The sequence below is a fragment of the Micromys minutus genome (genome assembly GCF_963924665.1).
Source record: "Micromys minutus genome assembly, chromosome: 11".
NCBI classification, from domain to species: Eukaryota; Metazoa; Chordata; class Mammalia; order Rodentia; family Muridae; genus Micromys; species Micromys minutus.
The window spans coordinates 24,384,900-24,402,676 of NC_137980.1; the positions used below are offsets into that span (position 1 = coordinate 24,384,900).

The 17,777-nt window shown below is 40.5% G+C and overlaps 1 protein-coding gene across 1 annotated transcript in view; it reads right to left on the reverse strand.

The window, feature by feature from the left end:
* BRDT (bromodomain testis associated) overlaps positions 1-17,410 on the reverse strand; it is a gene marked incomplete at both ends in the record, with an annotated part of 41,335 nt that extends 23,925 nt beyond the window's left edge. Inside the window, 5 exons of the mRNA XM_080925732.1 lie at positions 5,471-5,818; positions 6,934-7,106; positions 13,441-13,555; positions 14,795-14,932; positions 17,222-17,410. Coding sequence (XP_080781858.1) covers positions 5,471-5,818; positions 6,934-7,106; positions 13,441-13,555; positions 14,795-14,932; positions 17,222-17,410 — 963 coding nt within the window. The remainder of the gene's footprint in view (positions 1-5,470; positions 5,819-6,933; positions 7,107-13,440; positions 13,556-14,794; positions 14,933-17,221) is intronic.
* Between the last annotated feature and the right edge of the window lie 367 nt (positions 17,411-17,777).

Here is a 17,777-nt window from a genome sequence, read left to right on the forward strand (position 1 = left end):
ACCCACACTTCTCACAAACCTCAAATGCAGCTGTGGCCCTTGCTGGAACAGTGACCTTTTAAGCAGAAGGTGAGCTCCTGGCTCAGAGAGCTGTGGCCTGGGTCCCTTTTGAGCCTGAATTAAGTCTATCACAGACACAATGTGAGGAAGCAAATAGGCAATCAAGATCCTGACAAACCAAAGAGACAGGAGTCTTGCCTAGGCCATAAGGGTAGAAAACACCCTAGGGTCCTGGAGATGGCCTCATCAACCAACTAACTGGAGCGGACACCCCAAGCCTGAGGTCAATAGGTAGATCCACCTATCTGCCAGGAGGTTCATGCATCTGGTCCAAGACTTCTGCAGCTGCAACAGACATACCTGATGCCTGCAGCCACATCCCCCTGCAGTGACTAATTCTCGTGGACTTTGAAACTAAAGACAGGTCTGCCTTGGCAGATTTTAGCACTTTGGTTGCTTTGCCTTCTCCCGTTGTATTTGGAAGAAACTCTGGTCAGAACATTAGCTCTTCCAGGGGCCAGGAACTAGGGATCTTCCAGAGAACAGGAGAACATGTCCAGTCCATAGACTCCTATATACAAGCTGAGCAAAGCTAAAGTGGAGGCGGCTCTGGTGCCAGCCCAGCATCCATTCAACTGACCTGTGCATGTCGGTGGCCATCTCCAGTTTTGAAGAGTCAAAAAAGAAGTCCAGACTTTGTCTTCTTACCCTGCCCCTCCCCAGCCTGTGCATGTGCATGTGTGCAGTGAATCTCTTATGGAGGTCAGAGGACAGCCACAGAAGTGAGCTTTCTCTGTCTCCCACTCAGGTTCCAGGGCCAAACTCAGGTTGTAAGGTCTGAATATGAGTGACCCAACAGCCACCTTTCTATGCCTATAATTTCTTCAATTGTCAAGAAAAGCTTTCATTTTTAAATTTATTTTCAATAATCTATTTTGTTTTCTTTTAGTCTCCCTTTTGACATTTTCCTATTCTGCTTCCAATGAGACTGATCTTACCTGATTTATGTATTTAAAAAGTCCCAACTCAAATGTTCTCATTTTCTGATCTCCTCACATTATATAACATTATATTACATTTTCTTTGTTATAATTTTTTTCATGTTTATTTTCCCACTAATATGTATTTTGTCCTTCAGAACATTCTTTTCCTTTCCTGTTTCTCTTTTTCTATCCTGGCTTCTTTCTATTTTCCCTCTTTCTCTACTTCCTGCCATAGCTTTATTCATCAGCTGGCTTCACAGTTAATCATCCTTCTAAACTTTGGCACTATGCCATTTTCTGTTTTCTGGCTATGAATGTATATTAGTGAGCTTTAATCAATTTTCACTATACTTCTTTATATCATGTTTAAAAGTTGTGTTCTGTTTTAGTTGTGTTCATTTAGTGGAATTAAGGTCTAAAGAGTAAACTATTCATTAAGAAAAATAAAAATCAAATTAAGCCAGGGTTATATCAAACAAACAGATATACACATCACAACACACAGAAACACACACTCTCCCAAAACCATAAGAAAGCAAGGTGACTCCTCCAAAAAGAGCACAACTTTCCTTAGCTATTGAATTCAAAGACATGGAATGGAGTTAAACGTTGTAAGATTTCAAAGGTGTACCAGTAAAAGTGATCAGTGACCTTACAGATTTAAAACCAGGAGAGTGAGGGAAAGAAGTGGACCACAGACCTGGAGAGGATAGCTAGCAACTGAGGAAAAGTAGAGAGGATGAGGAGGCCACACCATTTTGAGAGATAGAGAAAGGCCTTGGACAAAGCCCGACATTTTCATGGTAAAATCCATGGACTAAGAATAAAGAGATGACACCCCAGCATTTAAGATGCATATACAACAAATGCACAACCAGCTCTGTGCTACATGGGGGACATGAATTTCCATTAAAATCAGGAGTGAGACTAAGGAACCCTCTCTTCACTCCTATCCAATCCAGCTAGAGTAGTGAGAACACAGAAAGAAATGAAGACAGCACAAGGGAAGGGACAGTCGGGTTCCCCTGCTTGTACAAAACCTGCCTTTGTACACAGAAGACCCTAAAAATCTACTAGAAAACCTTCGGGGCTGACAAACACAGTAAACGATACAGAAGCAACATACAAAACTAACTTTTCTAGCACACCAATGATGAAGGGGAATTGTGTGTGTGTGTGTGTGTGTGTGTGTGTGTGTGTGGAGGGAAGCCCCACTTCAAAACATAACCATAAAAAGCATTCTGAAAAAAAGTATTCCAACAGCTCAGTAAATAAAAAACAAGCATTGATAAGTTGTATTGTTTGGTATTAAAAACTTTATGTAGCAAAAAAAGAAACCATCAGCAGAATAAAGAAATGGCCTATGGAACGAAAGGGAGTCTAGGCTGACCATACACTAGACCTCAAGAAGAGGATCAGGGTTAGAAACCATAGAGAGCTGTCACATATATGTACACATACAGAACAGACCTCACACCATTTAAAATGGGCGAGTGAATTTAATAAGCAGTTCTTAAAGGGAGAAAAATAGATAGTTAAACGTGTTCAATATTCTTATCTTTCTTAAGATGCAAAAATAAAAACTACATAGATTTTTCTATTTTACCGCAGTCAGAATAGCTAATATCAAGAGAGGGGAACCAGCATATACTGGGAAAGATATAGGACAGTGGTACTCATACATTGCTGGTGAGAATGCAAATCGGTAAAGGCTCTCTGGAAATCAGTGTGGGTGTCCTTTAAAGATGTCAGAACTACCACATGGGGTCCAGCACCTAAGTCCACAAAGGGCTCTCAATCAGCATATCAGACAGTCGCATGTTCATGATTACTGCTGTTTCAGTGCATGGCAGACAAGATGTGAAGCCAGCTAAGATGCTCACCATCAGATGACTAATGAAGATGTGCCACACGCACAATGACATTTTATTCAGCTCTAGGGAGGAATGAAACTAAGTTTTGAAGGAAAACAGAACTGAGATTATGTTAAGAGAAATAAGACAGACTTGGAAAAACAAATATGTTTTCTTTTATGTGAGGAATCTAGATTTAAATTTTTGCACACATATATGTATATATATGTAGTATGTACATATATGTAAAGATATATGTACAGTATGAAAGTAGACAGAGCAGTAAAGAGAGAAGGCAAAGAGAACAACAGAATATATGTTATGAAAGGAAAAAGGGTCCTATTTATGGGAATAAAGGGCATGAACAAAACAGAAGGAGTCATGGGGGTGGCAGACAAGAACAAAGTGCAGTGATGTACATGTATGGAGAGGCCATGGCCAACACATGTGCATGTCTGTAACCCAGCTTTGTGGAGGTCCCAGCAGGAAGATCAGGAGTCAAGGCCCTCCTCACTTACAGAGTAAGTCTGAGGTCAGCCTGGGCTACATGAGACCCTGGCTCAACAAACAAATAAAGGGAAACAAAGGAAAGAGAGTCACAGGAACCCACTTCTTTGTGTGCAACCAGAAAGAAAATAAACGGGAGGGAGTGAGGAACATCACTACATACATTTTTAAACAAATATTAAACATTGTTCTATATTTATCAAATCTTACACGTACAAAAGAAACCAATGAGCATTTACAGGTAAAGAGAGTGAAAGGAGCATTATGGGTAAAACAGACAGAGAAGTGCTTCCAGACTGACATGGAAATTCTACAGCAAGAGAACACTGAAAAGATTTTAAAAGCTACAAGTAAAGGGGGTGAGTTACAATCCACAGACCAACAAACAGGTGAATTACATGAGGCTCGTTTTAAATTAAAGAAATGCAAGGTCAGGTGTAATTGTGCAAGCCTATAACCCCAGCATCCACCAGGCATGGACCCTGGGCCAGTGGATCATGAGGGTGAATCCTGAGCCAGGCAGGGGCAGAAAATGCAAAACTTGAGATGATGCAGAACATAGCCATCATTTTGTTTTGTTTTTATTTGAGACAGGGTTTCTCTGGAATTTACTATGTAGACCAGGATGGTCTTGAACTCATAGATATCCACCCTGTGGATATATGCCTCCTGATATCCAAAGAGGCCAGACAGAGGGAATGAGTATTTTGAAACTTTTCAGGAAAGACAGCTGCCAGCCACTGTGTGGGTGCTGGGAATTGAACCCAGGTCCCCTACAAGAGCAGACAGTGCTTTTAAGCACTGAGGCATCACTCTGTCTCAAGAGTGTAATTTCTAACAGTCACATCAGTGACAACTGAGAATGATTTCAGACCTGAATTAAAGTGGACATCTTCCTGTTCCAGGAACTCTTTAACAGCTTCTTAACTGGTGTGTACCCAGTTCCCAGAGAAAATACCACAAATCCTGAGTTAAGGCTGAGACTCTCATGTTTAACAGAGATCTTGCTTCTCTGCAGCAGCTTTCTTAAGACCTGCTCTCCTTTCCATCACATCCTTCTTATGTTTTAATTATATGCTAAGATACTGTTATGAATTGTTTTCTTTACTTTATGGCTATTCTACAAGTTACTTTCTCTCTTTGAAATACACTATAAATACAAACTCTTATTTACCTCTCTTAACATATAGCTATTTAAGATGATATTCTGTCTCTCTGTCTCTGTCTGTCTGTCTCTGTCTCTCTCTCTCTGGGGAGGGGGGCCTTTGAGACAGGGGTTCTCTGTGTAGTTCTGGCTATCCTAGAAGTTGCTCTGTAGACAAGGCTGGCTGCAAACTCAGAGATCTGCCTGCCTCTGCCTTTCATGTGTCAGGATTAAAGGCATGCACCACCGCTGCCTGGCCAAATGGTACTCTTTAACCTTTGGGTCTCAGTTTGCATGCATTGGAAAATAAAACAGTACTATTATAATATATAACAATGAAAAACCGATGACATGGACGCTCAGACTGAGTCCAGTATAAGATGGACATAAATACCAAGCTAGAGAGAGGAAGACAAGTTATATACAAATGAATGACACGTTGCTTGACAGCAAAGAGATGCTGGAATGTCATCCAAGTATTGAGAGAAAATGACTGATGTTTTGAATTCTATGTTTAAAGAATCATTCAAGATACTTCTATATATAAGCTGAGTTTACTATCTATAAATCCATAAAAAGTAACCACTGAATTTTTGAATTTTAACTAACAGAACAAACCTGGAGGGAGACAGCACAATACAAGAAATGAGGGCAAACACAAAGTTTAGTAACATGTTAACAAACTTTACTATATTGCTAAAAATAATGAAACAAAACTGTGCTGTAAAAGAGAGCCCGGGCCGAGGAGATGCTGTGTAAGACTGAGGACCCTACTTCAATCTCCACTAGCCTGCCAGGATATGTTTACAGGAAAAACAAGAAGATGTGTTAAGATGTCCCAGCGGTCCTCTTCAGGTGTTAGTATTCTGGAGATGTAATTCTCTTCACAATTTCCTGGACATTAGATCCACTTCTTTGCAATGGTGGAATACTTGACAATCAAGATAAGAAAAGAAAGCTCTTCCCACTCAGGCAGTATTTACCTTGATCGTTCCGAGATCCATGGGATTTTTGACAATGTCATAGTAGTTGTGGAGTCCCAACGCATCAGCATCCACAGGGTTATAGAAAGGCCAGGCGTATGGCAAGTGTTTCTTGGCAAGCATCTCTCTAAGAATCTCGCTGCAGTGCTTTAATTGCTCCGTTACTTTGACTGTTTTTAAAACTCTGTGTTGTTGCTGAGAGTCTGGCAAAACATTCTTTACTGTGTTCTCCTTTACTGGCAGATTCACTGGCTTCATTTCTCTGAGCGTGGAAGATTCATTACTTGCTTTAGCTATGGAAGTGGTAGGAGTTGTTGTATCTGCTCTCCTCTTCACACCCTTTGTAATCTAAACAACAGTTCAACAAGAAGCACACTCAAGGAGGCACCATACATTAATAAAACAAAAGAAACAATTACCAACACCAAGTTAAATGAGAGGATTTCACACTCATGTAGTAAATACTAGTAAATGTTAATTCCTCTTTTACAGACAGAACAAATAGCTTTGATGTTCTCTTCCCACAGGCCCCAAAATCTTGTACAAATCTTAAAGACAATGAAAGGTGGAAAATCAAAGTGATGTTTATACCAACTACATTTCTGAGAACATGAAATTAGCTGATGGACACTCTTAAAGTGTAAAAGATAGATTTCAGAAGTGGTGGCATGGACCATGATGTTACAAAACAAAGAAACTATTATAATTGCTACATTAAAAAAAAAAAAAACCTCTCCAATGTAACTATGGACAACTTGTTTTGCTTTGTTTTACTCTGTGGCCCAGGCTGCTCTCTCAAATGTATTCCAGACAGTTCTCCAAGTGGTGATCCTTCTGCCATGTGAACAGCTTTTGATAGCAATACCATCGAGATAGTAAAATGGTCCAAGTTCTACTTAAGAAATCTCTATTATTTGGTTAATATCCTAGGTTGCTATCCAGGACAAGCAAGTAGATGGGCAGACATGGTGACCCAGAACAGGCTCACAACCCCCTGTAATTTCCACTTCAGGGATTTTGTACCCTCTTCTGTCCTCCAAGTGACCCATACACATGTGACTTACATACAGACACACATTCGTAAACACACACATGCACAAAAGTAAAAACACAAAATATTTCAAATGACTCCATGATGATAACCAATTCTCATATTAACTTTTTGAAAGTATAAACATTTTAGAAGTAAAACAAAGTGAAGCTGAGGAGCTCACAATGCTTGCTCTGCATACAGAAAGACCCGACTACGCCCAGCACTCATGTCAAAACCAGGCACGGCAACACACACTGTTGCAGCACTGAGGGAAGGAGCTGGAGGATTGCTGGGACTGCTGGCTGCCAGCCGAGCTCCAGACTCCATGGAAGACTGTCTCTAGGAAAAAGGGTCTGCCTGGGCATCAATAGGCTCACACACTTCACACCTGTGCATATACAACATACAACACACACACATACAAACTTACTTGGACCAGAGTTTGTGAGTCACAGGCCGGGGGAGCTTCTTGTGCCATGTTTAAGGGAGAGAGAGAGATGTCAGGAAACCCAGAAGGAATCTCTTGCTGCTTAAACACATTCTCTGATGCTTTGGAGGAAGTTTGTTCCTTAGCAGAAGAAACTGCTATCTTTTGTTGGATATCTAGTGAAATATGAACCAGAGTCAAATTCCTGATAAGTATAAAACACCATTTTTTCATTTCCTATTCTAATTTAATTCCGTTGGCAAAGTAAGCCCAGCACACTGTTGCTGACAACATGGTCATAATTCCCAAAAGAATATGTCCAAGACACTGAATCCCCAAAAGATTAAAAAGAAAAAAAAAAAAGGCTAAAAGTTGAAAAAACCCCAATATCAAAATCTCTAAAGTAGAATTTGGGGAAAGTTAAATTTAAGCCAGGTGTGTTGAAGGCCAAGCAAGTAACAATAAAACCTAAAGAACAACAAAAAATAAGATAAAGGATCCAGAAATAAACTACATAGGTACAGTCATCTAATTCTAAAGAGAGATACCAAAACACACGGCACACAGAAGCATACACATAAGTGCACACACTCACACAGATAGCTTTTAATAAATATTTTAAAAATATTTTAAGAACTAACACGAATAATTCAGCTATAAATAGAGAGATGGACTGAAAGCCACTTGTCAAGAATGGAAATATGAGGCTAGCAAATACAAGAAAAGTTGTTCAATATCTAGCCATCAAGAAAATGCAAATCAGGGGCTAGAGTTGGGCCTTGGGGTTAAGAACACCTGCTGCTCTTGCAGAGGACTGAGACTGAGTTCCAGCACCCCTACTGGACAACTCACATGTGTCTGCATGTCTAGCTCTAGGAGATCTAATGCATGCTTCTGGCCTCCACCGGCACTGAATGCATGTGTGTACACTGAAATACAGACCTAAACATATATACATAAAGGTTAGAAAGAAAAATGACAATCACAATTACATGTTTAAAAGAAAGAGCTGGGAACGATGATGCATGCCTGCCATCAACTCTGGGCAAGGCTGAGGCAGGAGTATCAGGAGCTCAAGGACAGCCATAGCCAGAATGGCTGTCACCAAGAGCATGAGCAGAAATGACCATGAGGAAGAGAGGAGCCCCTGTGCCTGCTACTGGAATATTAATTAGCATGTCTACCTCAAAATCCACTCAACACTTCCTCAAAAAGCTAAAAATAGAACTACCATGTTGCTGAGGGTTGGGGGCAGGCCATGGAGTGAGAGGACAACCATTAGGGATGTGGGGAGATGGAGTAAGGAGGAAGGGGCTATAAGCAGAGACATCAGACACTGCACAATTAACATGCCATAACCAGGAAAAGAACAAAATCTTACTGAGTGAACTTGTAATATGCCAGTAATCCCACCTAAAAAGGAGGCTGACACAGGTGTGTGAATTTGAGGCTAGCCTGGGCAACTTAATGAGATCCTGTCTCAAGATGAAAAACCAAAAGGATTTGGGATATAGCTTGGTGATACACAAGACTTAGCGTACACAAGACCTTGGCTTCAATCCTGACTCTTGGAAAAAGAAAAAAAATTAAATGCTTCTTTAAAAAAACATTCAAGGGGCTGGGGAAGTAGCTTAGTTGTTAGGAGTATTTCCTGTTCTTGTAGAGGACTAAAGCTTGAGTTCCCAGCACCTACATCTGGCAACTTACAACTGCTTGCAACTTTAGCTCTTCTGGCCTCTGAAGGTACCTGCATATGCCACCACAATACATAAATAAATCTTAAGAAAGGAAAGAGGAAGGAAAAGACGGTGACATGTAAGAGCTGCCATGATGTTTTTTATACCCACACTGGAAGTGGAGGCCAGAAAACTGGATGCTCATGGCCATTCTCCCCAACAGGGAGTGTCAGCTTGAAGCTAGCCTGGGCTATATGACATTCTGCTTCAAAAACAGAAAAAAAGGAAAAGAGGGAGGGATGAATGGAGAGTGGAAAAAAATTAAATATGTAGGAGTTGGAGCTATGGTTAATGACTGAAACCACTATATGATCCCCTGTGTGCCCAGGTGTGGCTCGCAACCATCTGCAACTCCATGCCCAGGGGACCTGACACCTCTTCTGGTCTCCATGGACATGCACACATGTGGTACCTCATATTTCCTTTCTTGAAAAGTGTCTTTTCAGTTCAAATATTATACAATTTATAGTTAAATAAATGGAATACAGGAGATTATAGTGAGTATCATGCATGACTGATCAAGAAAACCCTTACAAGTAGGCATAATCCATCTTAAAATATGTCAACAATAAAAGGTACATAGTACCATTAATAAAAATAACGCCTAGCAAGACCCACTATAATCTCCTGTATTCTAGCCATATAACTTATATAGCATATATACATTATATAACATTTGTAAAACACAAAAGATAAATATTTTTAATGATACAAAAATCAATCAACACTTGATGATGCTCTATAGTAACCTATTTTAATATTAAGATTAACTTTAAGTGTTTTTGTATAAATAATATGATCATATCTAAAAAATTTTAGTATAGCCAGAGATGGTGTTGCAGGCTGGTAATCCTGGCCAATCAAGAGGCAGAAGGACCACATGTTGAAGGCCAGCCTGAACAACTTAGAGAAACCCTATCTCAAAATATAAATTAAGAAAGGGAGTGCAGCTCTGGCAGAGGGAGTCGGGATCTGCCCAGAAAGCCTATGCGCACTTTCCATAGGCCCTTTGCCACCTACAACATCAGAGATCTGGGGACACCGCCTGGTGAGATTGAGCTGTGAGTAACCAAAGTACAGAGGGCTAGGCAGAGCTCATGGAAAATGTGCCCCTGTGGCCCACAGTAAGGGCTGGGCCTCTGGCAGAGGGACTTGGGATTCACCTGGAAAGCCCGTGATCTCAGACTAAACGCACAGGCCCATAGTAAGGCACAGGCCTTTGCTAGTGGAAACCGGGGTCTGCCCTGGAAAGGCAGTGCTTGAAATTCAGCTCTACAGGCCCTCATACACCTGGACCAGAGGGGAGCCTGGCACATAGGCCCAGGGAGAGCACACTGGGAGTTCTCAGAGAGCAGAAAGTACTGTGCTATCTGGAAAAGGGTCTGTTTTGGCCTAGAGAAAGTGCCAGATCCCTGCCAGTAGTACTCAAGACCTGTGGCAGAGGGCTGAGCTCCCAGAACAGCCTCACAAGAACTTCTACACCTGAGCCCACAAAAACAGAGCTGAGTCACTGCTACCAGAACTCACTGCTTGCCCACTAAAAGCCGAACACTCAGAAGCAATTTTCTTCCTGAGCCCATCGGCCCTCAGATCCACAGGAGAGACAGGTGCCAGTCACTGACAACAAGACCATGTATAATCACAGATAACAAGATGGCAAGGGGAAATGAAAGAACTTAAGCAACAGAAACCAAGACAACCTGGCAACATCAGAACCCAGCTCTCCCACCACAGCAAGTAGTGGATTGCCAAACACTCCAGAAAAAGAAGACTCAGACTTAAAATCATACTTCAAGATGATGATGGAGTTCTTCAAGAAGTGCGTGAATAACTCCCTTAAACAATCACAGGAGGACACACATAAACACATAGAAGCTTTTAAAGAGGAAACACAAAAATCACTCAAAGAACTATAGGAAAACACAACCAAACAGATGAAGGAATTGTCAGAAAAGATGCAAAAACCAAAAAAGTTCCTAACACAAAACGTACAGGAGATCCAGGACACAATGAGAAGACCAAACCTAAGGATAATAGGAATAGAAGAGGGCGAAGAATATCAACTAAGAGGCACAGTAAATATCTTCAACAAAATCATGGAAGAAAACTTTCCTACCCTTAAGAAGAAGATGACCATGAGCACAAAAAAAAGCCTACAGAACCCCAAACAGATTGGACCAGAAAAGAAACTCTTCCTGACACATAATAATCAAAACAAAGAAAGAATACTAAAAGCAGTAAGGGAAAAAGGACATGTAACATATAAAGGCAGACCAATCAGAATTATACCCGACTTCTCAACAGAGACTATGAAAGCTAGAAGGTCCTAGACAGACATCATACAGACACTAAGAGAACACAAATGTCAGCCCAGGTTACTATATCTAGCAAAACTCTCAATCACCATAGATGGAGAGACCAAGATATTCCAGGACAAAACTAAATTTATACAATATCTGAACACAAATCCAACCCTACAAAGAATAATTGATGAAAAAACCAATACAAGGAGGGAAACTACATCCTAGAAAAAGCAAGAAAATAACTAAGCAAGAAAACAAAAAGAAGAAAGACACACAGACAAAATAGCAGGAAACAGCATTCACTATTCCTTAATATCTGTTAACATAAATGGACTCAATTCTCCAATAAAGAGACATAGACTATCAGACTGGAGACATAAACAGAATCCAGCGTTTTGCTGCATACAGGAAATTCATCTCAGAGACAAAGACAGACACTATCTCAGAGTAAAAGGCTAGGAAAAAACCTTCCAAGCAAACAACCCCAAGAAACAAGCTGGAGTAGCCATTCTAATATCAAATAATGTAGATTTTCAACCAAAAGTTATCAAAAAAGATAAGGAAGGACACTTTGTACTCATTACAGGGAAAATTTATCAGGATGAATTTTCAATCCTTAACATATATGCTCCAAATACAAGAGCACCCATATTTATAAAAGAAACCCTACATACATTGCACCACACACAATAATAGTGGGAGACTTCAACACACCACTCTCATCAATGGACAGATCATGGAAACAAAAACTAAACAGGGATGCAGTGAAACTAGCAGAGGTTATGAACCAATTGGAATTAACAGACATCTACAGAACATTCCATCCTAAAACAAAATAATAAACCTTCTTCTCAGCACCTCACAGCACCTTTTCCAAAATTGACCATATAGTCTGTCACAAAATATGCCTCAATAGATATAAGAAGATTGAAATACTCCCATGCATCCTATCAGATCACCGTGGACTAAGGCTGGTCTTTAATAACAAAAAAGACAACAAAAGGCCTACATACACATGGAAGCTGAACAATGCTCTACTCAACAATAGCATGGTCAAAGAAGAAATAAAGAAAGAAATTAAGGATTTTCTAGAATTTAATGAAAATGAAAGCACAACATACCCAAACCTGTGGGATGCAATGAAAGCAGTACTAAGAGGAAAACTCATAGCTCTGAGTGCTTCCAAAAAAAAACTGGAGAGAGAATACACTAGCAACTAGACAGCAAAGTTGAAAGATCTAGAACAAAAGAAGCAGATATACCCAAGAGGAGTAGAAGGCAGGACATAATCAAACTCAGCACAGAAATCAACCAAGTAGAAACAAAAAGAACCATTCAAAGAATAAACAAAACCAAGTAGAAACAAAAAGAACCATTCAAAGAATCAACAAAACCAAGAGCTGGTTCTTTGAGAAAATTAACCAGATTGATAAACCCTTAGCCAGACTAACTAGAGGGCAAAGAGAGTGTATCCAAATTAACAAAATCAGGAATGAAAGTGAAGACATAACAACTGAAACTGAGGAAATTAAAGAAACCATTAGATCCCACTATAAAAGCCTATACTCAAAAAAACTGGAAAATCTGGAGGAAATGGATAATTATATTCCTAAACAGATACCAGAAACCAAAATTAAACCAGGACCAGATAAACCATCTAAATAATCCCATAGCACCTAAAGAAATTGAAGCAGTCATCAAAAGCCTCCCAACCAAAAAAAGCCCAGGGCCAGATAGGTCAGTGCAGAATTCTATCAGACATTTATTGATGACCTAGTACCAGTACTCTCCAAACTATTCCACAGAATAAAGTCAGACAGAATACTACCCAGCTCATTCTTTGAAGTCACACTAACCCTTATTCCTAAACCACACAAAGACCCTACAAGGAAAGAACTTCAGACCAACCTCCCTTATAAACACTGATGCAAAAATACTCAACAAAATTCTTGCAAACCGAATCCAAGAACACAACAAAACAATCATTCACCATGATCAAGTAGGCTTCATCCCTGAGATGCAGGGATAGTTTAATATATGGAAATACATCAACATAATCCACCATATAAACAAACTCAAACAAAAAAAATCACACGGTCATCTCACTAGATGCTGAGAAAGCATTTGAGAAAATTCAACACCCCTTCATGTTAAAAGTCTTGGAAAGAGCAGGAATCCAAGGCCCATACCTAAACATAATAAAAGCATTTTATACAGCAAACCAATAGCCAACATCAAACTAAACAGTTTGAAACTTGAAGCAATCTCACTAAAATCAGGGACTAGACAAGGCTGCCCACTCTCCCCCTACCTATTCAACATAGTACTGGAAGTCCTGGCCAGAGCAATTAGACAGCAAAAGGAAATTACATGTCTTTTGAAGAATTCTATTTTTTAAATTTTATTTATGTTTTGTTCTAACACATGCATGCACACACAGGTGCACAGACAACAATACACTCTGTCCTTACCTTTCTTTATTCTCTCCTTACCACCCACAACTTGCTCTTCTTGTGGCATCTGAGATACTTTCTGCATAAATAGCTTCTCTAGAGCTTGGGCCATAACAACAATGTCATCTCCAGGCTAGAAAACATGTAAAAAATATGCTAAGAATACATAGAGCGGTTGCTGCACCCCATTTCTTTGTAGAATATACCATAGCACTCTTCTATTTAGAAGGTAGTATAGCAGGAAAGAACTTAGGTTCTAGCATCCAATACCCCACCTTTCAAAAATATTTCTGAACACCAAAGAAAAGTGATCTAACCAACCCAGCAATACAAAAAGGAGCCTGCAGTTAAAATTTCTACTCTTGAATAGGCTAGCACTGCTGAGCAACACTCTTCTGAGGGAGTCAATGGCTCTACACAGCCTGTACTCCCTATAGTGAGCCCTAGCTTTACTGTACTGCCAAGGAAAAACAAAGCACTTCTAAGTAAGGTGAATGCTGCAGTCTGACATTGAAGCATTTCTACCATAGATACGAAGATGAATGTCCAATAAATTCCATCCTCAGCACCACAAGATGTGTCATTAAGTTTCTGACTTAGGCTATAGCTAGAAAAATTAACCAAGATTAATTGTCATCAGTGCTCAGCCATGACTAAGAAGACATCAAGAGGACAGAGGAAACCCTGAACAGTGGCCACAGAGAGCCAGCCAACCAGTGCTTCTTCTTTTTCTTCTTGAAACAGTATCTCACACTGTACCCAAACTGTCCTTAAACTCACAAAATCCTTCTGCCTCAGCCTCCTGGGTTACAGTCTGGCTTTGGTATTTCATTTTTTTCTTTGGCCCATTTCAGCTATTTAGGCAAAATACAGCCAACAGGCTGAAAAACAAGTTGAGCAAATAGATTAATTATGAAAATTATGAAATCCAGTAAGAACACTTTTCTTAAAATATGCAGATTAGGGTTAGTGAGATGGCTCAGAATTGGTAAAAACACTTGCCATATGGGCCTAATAGCCTAAGTCGCACCCCATAACCCACTACAGGAGAAAACCAACTCCTAAAAACTGCTCTCTGACCTCTATACATGTTCACACGCTAAGAGAAAAATAATAAAACATTACAAAACCAGCATATGCAATATAAATATGTAAGTCAAATATGATGGGCATGCCTATAAGTCAAGCACTCTAGAGGCTGGGGCAGGAGGATCTCAAGTTTGAGGTCAGCATATGGAAACCATGTTTCAAACTGCCACTCCCCACTTCCCTCAAAACCAACACTGAAGCACTTGTAATCAGAACCTGGACTCTGAAGTCATACTTGTTACACACAACAGTGCAGAAGAGGCAGTGTGATACAGCTCCATACCTTGTTGTATAAGTAGCAGTTTGAAAACATTGTGTTGAAGTCTTCTATGCATTCGGAAGCCTTCTCGTAATACTTATTTTCCAACCGCCTCTTAATTGTATTTAAATCCATTGGGGTTTTTATGATGGTATAATAGTCCTGTAGGTTTGAATGAGTTTATTATTAGAATGAGGCTGAGGGTGTAGTTCAGAGATAGAGAGCTCATATAACATACACAAGATCTTGGGCTCCATCCTCAGCACCACTATAAATTAATATTTTTAAAGGCAGACTGGAGATATAGTTCAGTAGTATGCATGCTTGTTTAGTATGCTTTGAGGTCTTTTATTCAGTATAGTACCGTTACATGTAAAAATGAAATTCTCTACAACTATTGATTTAAACCATTTATAAAAACTGTACACTTCTATCTAGGGAGTTCAAACTCTCACCTTTGCCAATAGCCTGGAAGCCAGAGCCTTTAGTAACAAAAGCCAGGCTAAAGCCCAGGCTGGTTGTCAACAACCTTACTCTTCAGAGAAAAGGGAAAGCTTCTAAAGACTGCAAGGCAGGAGGTGCTGACAGGTTGCTCAGACCATAAAGGTGCTCACCACTAAGCCTAACCACCTGACCTGGCACTGCAGGACCTGCATGGTAGAAAGAGAGAACGGATTCCCAAAGCTGTCCTCCAATTTCCATGTTCCTGTCTTGGTGCATCTCTGCACACATGCAAATAAATAATGAAAAAGACTAAGAATATTGGCAAAAACCAAGATTTTAAATTATATGTTTTTGAAAAAATATAAAAGGAAGGTACTAAGGAGGGGGCAGTATTTATAGAACCTGGCAGACTCAGGGGAATATCCCAGTTCCCTGATTCATTGACTGTGTCATAAATTATTCTGTTACTATATGATTAAAAACTTCAAGTCGAATGTGATGTGTGACACAAAATGCCTGCATAGAGGAGGTAAACTGGGCCATTGCTCTTCATCAGAAGGCTGCCATGGCATGTTATAACAAGAAACCGCACATGATTCATCTTGAACTGTCCAACGAGAATATCAACATACAGAACTCTAAGTTTCATTTTGGGGAGTGAGTGAAGGAGAGATCTCTTAGGGAAGTCTTCCGGGGTCCTGAATAATCAATCAAGTATGTAATTATGTATATTTTACAATATTAGTAAGTTAAACATCTTATATGTATGACTGCTTTGCCTGCATGTAAATCTTGTGAAGTGTATGTGTGCTTGGTGCCTACGGGCACAGACAGGGTACTGGACCCCTGACATTCCTCCTGAATCTCCTTCAGGTCTCATTGGATTTCTGGAACTGAGTTGCAGACAGGGTATGCTACCATGTGGGTGATGGGAACCGCTCCAGGTCCTCTGGGAGAGCATCATTGCTCTTAAAACTGAGCCGTCTCTCCAGCCCCAACTAATCTTTTCTTATAGACACGTGTAGGAGTTTCTCTTTAAAATTGACATGTAAAACACCCAAGCAGATAATCAATGATGTCACAGATTGTGGACCAGGGAGCCGGCTCAGCTGAAGAAGTAAATGATGTCACACTGTGGACAGGGGCCTGAGCTGTACCCCTGGAGCCACACAAAAGACCAGATGTGGAGGTACACATCTGCAATCCCAGGACTCCATGGAGAAGTGGGAGGCAGAGAATGCCAGCTAGCCCAGAGGGTTCAGCCACAGACAGTAAGGTGGAAGACCAGAGCTAAGTCCTGAAAGTTGACCGCTGACCTCTGACCTGCACACATACACCATAGCATGTGGTAAATGCTTGTGCTTTTCAATATGATTTTTACAATTTAAAATTGCTTTCTCCAAAGCTTCTCTCTGAAGGGATTTATCAGCCTGCACTTCCCAGTATTATCTGAGAAAGGCTTGAACGTAGCATCTTCCATGACCCCCATCTCCCACTTTCCACACGAGACCGTGCAGGCTGGGGGCTCTGACACCTGCAGGTGCTGGAGCTGAATTTGGCTCCTGCATCTTGGTGACAGTTTCATCAGATGCCCATTCCTAATTGAGGTGCTTTATGTAAAAATATACTAAGTCTCCATAGGTTGAATCCGGATACTGAGTTTGCTCCTTTTGGTCCACTACCATGTGGTTTAAGGGCTCCTTAGAAGGTTTCCCTTTTGCCTAGATTCAAGCACCTGAGATCTGGGCCAGTGATGGCTTAGTGGGGAAAGTACTAACCCATGGGTGTTACAACCTGAACTCAGTCCCTGGAACCCAGGGTAGAGGGAAAGAATTGATGCCCCCCCAAACAAGCTGTCCTCTGACATACACAGGTATCTTAAAATGTGCGCATGCTTGCGTGCGCGCGCGCACACACACATGCACGCACACACATGTCTACATACACATACATACATGAATTAAAAAATAAAGTTATTTTAAAATTAATGTGTCATAAAGTGCTTACGGGCAGCTTTAGTTTCACAGCATCCACGGGCTGTTGGAAAGGCCAGGAGAAACTGTGCTTCCACAGAGCCTTCAGGACAACTCTCTGTAGGAACTGCAGCTGATTTGTCAACCGCCCATTTTTCCTAACGTTTATGTACTCTGGTGGAGGGGGGTTAACAATGGCTGTTTGTCGACTTGGCAGAGACATTCTCAACCACTTCAGATCCTGGTATTTTAAAGTTGTCTACCAGGACATGTCCTGGAAAAACAAAACAAAACAAAACTGAGAACCTTAAAATAGCTGTTTATAAGAACCCAAACAGTTTTTATTCAAGAAGAAAAAGTAGCTTTTGTTTCTTTGTTTTCTCAACGGGGTCTCACTATGTTTCTGGGCTGGCCTGGAGCTCACTAAAGTAGTATACCACCAAGCCTGGCTTTATGTTGCTACTGTTTTGAGGAGTCTCACATCTTACTATGTATTTAGTCCAGGCCCACCTCAGATAAGACTTTCTTGCTTTGACCTCCTGAGTGTTAGGATTATAGGCACACAGCTAAGGAACTGCACATTTTATTTA